Source organism: Ascidiella aspersa, chromosome 3, assembly GCF_963924565.1.
Source record: "Ascidiella aspersa chromosome 3, kaAscAspe10.2, whole genome shotgun sequence".
Lineage (NCBI taxonomy): Eukaryota > Metazoa > Chordata > Ascidiacea > Phlebobranchia > Ascidiidae > Ascidiella > Ascidiella aspersa.
In genome coordinates, this window is record NC_139449.1 from 25725343 (window position 1) to 25734003 (window position 8661).

The following is an 8661-nucleotide window of genomic DNA, read 5'->3' on the forward strand; positions in this document are numbered from 1 at the left end:
AACGTACATCACATCGCATACGGCGCGAGCTCTTCGTAGTTGAGTTCTACCGCAAAGTCCTCCTGGTAAATGTGCCATGTCTTCTTCTTGTGCGGATTATCGATTTCCTCCCGATGTATCGTGACGCGATCGCCCTCCAGAAACGAGGTGTTCACCCAAAAATAGAAGGCGCAGTTGTCGTAGCCTCGTGGCAGGTTTCGCTGGCAACGTAAAGCTCAACAGTTTCGAACCGTTACAGTGACTTGCGTATTTACAAAAGTAAAAAAGAGTAATCGTTTCAACAACATAGACCCTGTTCATTTCCCGCTTGGTGAGAAATAAGAGGGTTCATTTAGGAGACCGTCGGGTAACGACAGTCACTTATTAGGGGTCGTTTTGCCAAAACACTCGTTTTATGTTGCTTCAAGATATGCTATTTTTCGAATTGGACTATAGATAGGCTCATAAAATAATTGTTCAGTTTATTTTCGTTTTTGGGAGATAGAGATTCATTCCACTGTAATACGAAATATAGCCAATGATTCGTTTCTAACCGTCGGATCTTGGTTGTTAAAATTTTAGGCTCTTGGGTGTTTAAATTTTACTTTTCACTTGCGATATGCGGCAACTTGACTTACCGCTGAAGATGTAAACCTTATCTTGACGTCACCGGTTAGGGACGGGCAGGAACTGACGTCACAGGAAACTGAGTTTTCCTCGGATTTGTGTTGAACCTAAAAATATCGTGTCTGTTTTCAACGCCTTAACATTTAGGCAAGTTTAATGCACAAAACACAACTGGAACAAATTTATCAGTATATCTTACCCAACCTGTTCTTGCTTAGATTTGATAAACGCTCAACAACGTGAAATGGCGTTTTACAGTGAAATTATTTGCTATTTCGGTAATAATTGCACAAGTTTATATTTACATTATACAGTATAAAGTTAATACTAAGGGTTCCCGTAACGCCATGCACGGCTATTTGGTGTCAGTACATAATTCCACCTGGAGGGATGTTTATAAATAGTACACATGGAGGTACAAACCAGTGATATGCCATAAACATACAATCATTGCAAAATAGCCAATTAAAACTTTCCATAGCAAGGAAATAATAAATGTTGCCAAGTTTTATTAATTAAAAGTTTATAGGATTCCGAAATACAATTTCCGTACAGTGTGGCTTAGCCTTTCTTAACGCAAAAGTCGCTTCAAGACAAGGAAATTTCGCTTAACATCAGAATAGCCAAACCAGACGCAACTACGTGCGCGTTTTACCTTACAGTTGTAATCTTCCGCAAACTTGCACATGAGCACCTCCTGGCCTTTCACAAAAATTTGCATCGACAAATCCGAGCCGTTTCCCCGGCCGACACCTCAAGACCAAAGAAATACGTTTATATAGCGTTGAGTATACATATTTGTAAAATTGTTACGAAATAAATATGTCCATGTCCCCAAAAGCTGTTGTTAGAATTATTTATCCGACTTGACGATGCTAATTAAAGTTCAAGAATAAATCGTCCCCAAAGAGTGCAACAAAGCTATTGCCCCTGCACAACAAAGTTCGTGTGAATATAGGTGTTTGTCAAAAGCCCTATAGTGCCCATTTTGCGTTGGGCAAATGAACAGTTATCAAAAAAATAAACAGCGTGCTTAGGGCGTGACAATTGTATGTGAAACCAATATTTAGTAATCTTAAAGTTAGAGGTACTTCAAAGGTATTTTCGCCGTCAGAACAACCAATTTAATAATGATGTTTACGACGATACAAAAGTGGAAAAATTCTGTGTAAAATGTCAAAAGTACACCTGCGATAGAGCTGATAACGACTTTGGTAATTCTGACAGTTTTCTCGGGCGGCAATTTTCCGCCGAATTCCTTCTTGATTCTTTCGAAGTAACCGACGTAGCGGATCTGCGACGCTGTTTCCACCCCCTGGAACGTCGTCCCCACCTCCATGTCGGTTCGCCTCCCACCGAAATATTCGAGGGACTCCTGGTTATCGAATTGAAAATATATATTGTTTTATACTGTTGTTTTAAATGTTCACTCTATGGAAACATTAATACTAGATACGCGAAATAAAAATTGTAATTGGCTTTAAAGTAATTAGTAGTGTTTAGGTGTTATTCCGAACTGTGTTTTACTCCAACTAAATATTGCTCTATTTTCGGTCCTATTGCTGCAGTCCCTCCATAGATATACTTATATAAAACCGATAGCGGGCAAACGATTGGCGGCGAAAGCACATATACGAAGCAAACGCGCCTACCTTTGAGTTGTCGAACTTGTCACAGGCCAAGAGCCAAGCGCAAACTGCGGTCCCAGTCCGGCCCTTGCCCCCCTTGCAATGGACGGCGATCACGTTCTCTTCGTCCTCGGACATCCACCGCTGCACGTCGTCGATGAACTCAAGCAGGCCGCTGTACAAGTACATCAAGGGTTTTAAAATTCTGTACAGCAGAACTTTTTTGTAATTTTGAAAAATCACCGGCTTATGTTAGGTCATCCTACACTTGATAAGTCTTTGACGTGGAATAAAGTAACTGTCAAGGCGTAATTACAATGGATTGTTATTTTATAATATAAGGTGTTCCTATAATTTTTTTTTCTTGACGTATAGTGCAACCCCTGCTGAAACAGTTAAGAACCACTGACGTACAACAAGTAGAGTTTAGCGATGGCACCAAAGCTGCGCTCAATAACGCACTGGGTGTTACGTATAGTTTCATAATAAGGCTAATTGCCTAACATTTCAGTCAAAGTCAAAATTACTGCTCCAACTCCAAAGTTTTATTCATCATTTCGAGTCCTACGTTTGTGTTTGTCGGTCGGATCAAATCATCACCATTCGTTTTAACCGCATTCACAAAGCGAAAGCGTGTACCTCATAGATGGCACGTTATGGTCGTCGATCATCATTCGGTAGCACTGTCCTTCGAAGAAACTCTCGTCGTAACTGCGCTCACCTGAGAAACATAGAACGTTACAGAAAACATACTGCAACGGTGATGCTTGGATTTAAAAACGAAAGCAACCAGTAGAGGTTTGCGCGTTGGTAACTTACTGCACAGGTTGTAGATTCTGTATTTGCCCGGGTGCTTGGTCTTGAAGAAGAGGCTGACCTGCTTTATCGGGTTCCTGAAAATGCTCTGGAGGCCGCTGCTGGGAAACGACATCGCTATCACTCGCTCAGTGACGTAGGTCAAGTCAAGATCGAAACCGTCTTTCTGCGAATAAGGCCAAAGGCATTGAACAAAGCGCACAAAGTAGGCTAAGTACATTATAATTGTTCCTAAAGAATAGACCACACTTTGGTCCTTTCCGGTCTATTCTTATAGTTTCATAGACGTATCTTGAAAATTCGCGTATTTTATTATTATTACCAAGGCAACTAAAACAACTCATGTCAATACAGACAAATAAACTTGTTAGTATAATTGCGCTAAGCATGAAAATAACATGTATGCCCGTACTGACGTACAAGTCAATATATTCCCTTAAATTTCCAAAGTCACCTTTGAAATCACTTAAAATGACTTGGTGTCTATATAGTCTGCCTAAATTTTACTATATTTACTATAATTAAATAACATAGGTTTATTGTTTTTTTTTTACATGTTATGTTTATTCACTTTTGCATGGTGTTATTTATTTTCGTAAGCGTCGTTTAATAATACTTGTACTGCATTACATGCGTTTGAGTTCGGCGCAAGGTGAAATCAAGTTATTATCGCCCTTCGTCTCATTTTTTCAGCCGGCGGCGTGCAAGCTTTGTTGTGTGGATTTCAGCAGTTTGCCTGTTAAGCCATTTGTTGTCACAGCAATGTTTTTTAAGAAGTGCAACAGTTGAAAAAATGGATCTTTTATTTAACGGTACAAGAGTTGATCCAGGTGAACTGCAAAAGTTTTTAAAAAAGGTAAGCCATAATTAACTTGCTTGATATCTCCTCTTGTTCATCGAAATGGTCTTTCTTGTCGACTTCTTTGTCTGACGATGCGCGTAAAAGATTCTTACAAAACGGACAATTCTCAGCAGACGAGCAAACACTATTAATCTGAAAGACAACGTAACTCACAGAAGGTATAGTTCATGAAAACAAAATACTTCGAAGCAGGATTAAACTTACGATAAAACCTTATTTTTTTAAGTGAAACTAGAATATTATAACATTGGTAACTGATTGTATCCATTTCAGTATGCGGTTTATCAGGACTAATAAGATTTGATTTACTTTGCGTAGTGTTCTTCATCCACGGCTGAGACCACGCTGTCCAACGCTGTGTAAATGACAGTGACCAGAAATGTAATAACAACGATCAACCCGTCGACAACCTCCCATCGATTCGTGAAAAACTCTTTGCATCTTCAAAAAGACAAGAAACTTTTTAAGGTTTAGGCCTATATTTTAAAAGGCTTTTAAAAATATGCTTTTAAGGGAAACTTTTCTGTTTTACCTAATACCATCGTTTTATAGATCCTAATACTATCGTTTTATAGATTTTTCTGCTTTAATTATTGTTGAATTTTAGGTCTTATTGTATGTTCCCCTTCAGGCTTAACCACGTGTCAAATATACAGCTTTACTGGCCGCATGCCACCCTTGGCACACACACAAATTAAAAAATGAAATCTTGGCATTTTTTTCTAAATCGTGGCATTTATGTGGTCATCGCACAATACGCCATATTGTCCACGTCACAAAACATATAACTTGAAAGGGCATGTTGTTGACCCTTGGCAATCGAATTGTAAAAATATAAGTACTCTACGTACGAAAAAGGTTCGTTAACTTAACCTGCAGAAAACAATAAACCCTCTTACAAATATATACAGCGAAAATATACTTTTTTACAAGTAGTATAGATTATAGAACTACAGTATTTGAATTTCTATCGTCGGTACAACTAAAGTAGTAAGACAACAAGAACCACTAATGCAGTGGTTCTCAAACTGGGGTCCGCGGTCCTTTTGGGGTCCGCGAGACAATTTTCGGGGACCGCACCTAACAAAAAAATCAACACGACTCTCCTAAAGAAGGTAATTTTTTGTGCAGTAAAATTTTCAGGCAACGAACATTTTGGTTGACTAATCGCGACATGGGACAAAGTGCTAAAAATCAAGACTTTTCCGGCTAAAACGGGTCGTAGCCTACAGCATGCCTAATTAAAAATCTTTGTTTCTTAGTTATGTTAGTGCGGCCCGCAGATGAATTAAGTTATCTCACGCGGCCGATAGTTAGACTTGATTTGACACCCTAAAACAGATCGAGTCCAATCTGACTCGGGGTATTTTTAACCGACTCCGCAGCCCTGGTTTGTGAGTACAATTTTGTTTGTCGAACACGTCACACACGAAAAAGTGGGTTGGCTCATGCAAATGTTTTTTCTTTAACAACCCAGTCCCAATTGCGCTTCTAGTGACGCATACTAAATACTTGGCTAAAAATAATGAATTCATCAAGATTATCTTACCATTGCCCAAGCATAATTTTTAACTTACAAAATAGGTAAAAGATTAGCTACAAAAACTTGGTCGCCTATGCATAATCTTTCTTTTAGGGGAAGTGAGAACCAAGCCTTTTTTTATTTTTTGTTACACATCCCTCGGTTTATGTGATTGCCATTGTGGTGCGTGCTTCGCCACTATCTCCCACTCGATTTGTTTTCCCTCATGCAAGTTATTAACCAAATTAAAACCACTCGGGGCAATGATGAGCTTAAACCAAAGGTAGGTTTTAGCAAATTGCTAGTCCCACCAACCCTGAAGTTACTGAGCCCTCGAAAAAACTTTTTATGACTTTAGTGGACAAAAGTTGTTTTAAAGACAAAAAAATGCCATAACCTTTTGTTATAATTTTTACTTTGACAAATAATAAACCCAGCCGATAATACTCTGTCTTTAATAAACCCAGCAGATAATAAAACAAAACAGCACTCAGCGACACATACCCGTAGGAGAATATTCTCGCCATTAGATCGATCATGAAAACGCACGACAGCGTCATGGCAACGCTGTCAAACATCAGTTGCGAACTAGGGCTCTTTTCTGGGATGCTGAGGTCAATTATCACCATGATAATGTCGAGAAGGATCAATATGATGCCAGCCACCCTGACACCCAGGTTCTCGACAAAGCTGCGAACTTTGAACTGGACTCGCCTTGGTTGAACAAGTAAAACAGTACTAAACGAAAACAGCTGCTTAACAAAATTGCCTTTGAAACGGTTATATTTGTGTGGTGACAAAATCAAATTAAAATTTAATAGATAACATCGGGTGAAACAATTGCCAATAAAATGTATGAAAACCTCTCTTCATATCGATTTCAATCGACAAGGCGACAAATAAAATTCGAAATAATAAAGACAGATGGTTATTCTTATTAATTTTTTTTTTTTTCTTTTTTTCAAAATCGATATTTTTAAGGTGCAGTTCTTGTTTGTTCTCCGCATAGCGGTTTACAGTCTGATCACATTACGATTAATATTTCGTTTTATATAATTGGCAAGAACCTTAATTTAAAATGTTACGTTGGAAACTAAAATGATGGAATATAAATGTATTAAATTATTTACCCAAGTTTTTTTATTGAAAAAATGTTTTTCTTAAAACCATATGTGATCAGCCAGTGTTGTAAACAATTCATTTTAAATTGATTTAAGTCTTAATCTGGTCATTTGCAAACTAACTAAAGTCCAAAATCAAGTCATTTTTAGGAAAGAGCAAGTCAAGTCCAGGACATTACGATAGTTGCCGAACTCAAAACCAGGTCATAGAAACGGCTTTAAAACAAATGCAGAGCTAACTGATGAACGCGTTGCATTCTAAGCGTTATACGCATCGGAAACCGCATAAAAAACAAAACAAATAGCAAGTTAACATTTGTTACATTCAATATAATAATTGGCTTTCATACTTAAATTTTACTAAAACCTATTCAAATAAAATCACTTTAATTTAAGTCAAGTCATAACAGTGACTTAAGAGCACTCAAGTCAGGCCATTTATGTCAATACGACATGAGATCTGATTTTAACAAAGTCGCTTAGAACAACAATAAAGGTAAAACACTTGAAACCTTATAAGGTTGAATCGAAATGAATCGGCTTAAAAAGATTTTTTGTGCAAGCTCAACCTCCCCTCCTCCTCTTCCCTCCCTCCCCAAAAAATAAAAATAAATTGATGTGATCTTGGCCCTGCCTAGCTTGCTAGCACCAAACAATTTCGTAGTCGAACTGTTTGCTAAGCCAACTAAAGACGTTTCCACTTAAAATGTAGGATTTTCGTTGAGCGTTAATTTGCTCAGAATCGGTGAACCAATGGACAGTGTACCACTTATAAACAGGGAAGGCTTAACGAAAGTCTGATATTACTGTTATTACAGCATTGTAAAAAAAAGTCCCAGTCAAGTCAACTACAAAATAACTTGAATTAAGTCCAAGCCATTTTCATAGCTTGTCAAGTCGGTGCATCAAAATATATTCTAAAATTATTAAAGTCGGCCAACTTATCCGATCCCGAAAAATATAATAAGGAAACAATACAATATGGCGAGCAAAGCCGAAATTGGGTAAAACTAAGCAAATTTACCAAGAAATTTTAATAAAACATCAAGTTTTTTAAAAAACAGTGACTATACGTGCACAAAGTTGCCTGTCATTGCCATTACAACACTGGCTCTTACTCGAGGTCGTTGGCCGGTTCGCGGTGCACCTTTCCACTGTCCACTTCATCTTGGGGGAACCACAGGTTGGATATTTCCGGTATCGATATAGCGGTATCCAAAGGCAAGGCGTGGCTTGATTTGCCGTTGACAGCTGCGGGCCCCGTTGTTACGTCGTCTTGCCAGCTGACTCGCTTACCAAGTCTGCCTTCATTCTTGCGGGATGCCCTGGGTGGTGCTTGAGGGGGAGCGGTCTGTAGCGCTCCGTTGCCAGGCAACTGGGCGTCGTCGTCCTCCACCGATTTGGCTTCAACCTCCGGTATGTCCTCCATCATTGCGGAACGGTAAGTGCGACTGGCAAAAAGAATGCGCACCGGAGTTGGCTGGGGAGTCGGGGCAGGAGTTAATGATCGACAGGTTACGGGGTAAATGCCAGTCTCGACCTCGCACTGCAAACCGAACTCGTGCGCACGCCGGCTGACGTGTGATGCACACCTTATTGCAGCCTGTAATGCATCTGACGCGGGCATTTAAAGGGCATCGGTCGTTGGTATTGCGGTATAGTACAATCACAAGCCAGGTTTACAAAGTTACCCTTAAATGTCGCGCGCGCACAGGTAAAACTTTACTGGTGGTATTGGGATCGGAACGCTTTTCTTGTAGATGGGAACTTTTTCTCTTACTAATTAACTATTTTCCAATGATTGTGCACCTTGAGGCACACATTTACGAATCTTTGATGATTTTAATTTGGCAATTTTCACCCTTTGTTTTGTTTAAACTGGAACTTTTTAATAAATTTTCGTATCGACTTATTTTACGAGTCTAAAAGAACAACAACCGCCCTATTATATTTTTCTCTTTTTATTTAATATAAGGTTATCGTCATTTGTCATAAAATATATCAATTCTATGATAAGAGCATTGCCATCCAATTTTCGTAGCAATTTGTTGTTTAAACACTTTGCTGAAATTCGTTTTGAGAGTGTTATATCTCGTGCAAACATAC

At 38.8% G+C, this 8661-nt stretch overlaps 1 protein-coding gene across 1 annotated transcript; it reads right to left on the reverse strand.

The window, feature by feature from the left end:
• Positions 1-8: 8 nt before the first annotated feature.
• LOC146161141 (phosphatidylinositol 3,4,5-trisphosphate 3-phosphatase TPTE2-like) lies at positions 9-8182 on the reverse strand. The gene is made up of 11 exons (XM_083385094.1): positions 7674-8182; positions 5939-6148; positions 4222-4353; positions 3927-4044; positions 3054-3216; positions 2874-2955; positions 2259-2409; positions 1795-1981; positions 1262-1359; positions 618-713; positions 9-200 (listed from the first exon to the last, which is right to left on the reverse strand). The coding sequence occupies exons 1-11, from the start codon at positions 8180-8182 to the stop codon at positions 9-11; spliced, it is 1938 nt and encodes a 645-aa protein (XP_083241220.1).
• Positions 8183-8661: the final 479 nt, after the last annotated feature.

What these genes read in the sequence shown, in the direction of transcription:
- LOC146161141 (XM_083385094.1), bottom strand. Translation starts at nt 8,182, where the DNA reads ATGCCCGCGTCAGATGCATTACAGGCTGCAATAAGGTGTGCATCACAC. An exon ending in CAGAATCTACAACCTGTGCA is followed by an intron (nt 2,956 to 3,053) that starts GTAAGTTACCAA and finishes TATGTTTCTCAG; the next exon opens with GTGAGCGCAGTTACGACGAG. An exon ending in CGGAAGATTACAACTGTAAG is followed by an intron (nt 714 to 1,261) that starts GTAAAACGCGCA and finishes CGATATTTTTAG; the next exon opens with GTTCAACACAAATCCGAGGA.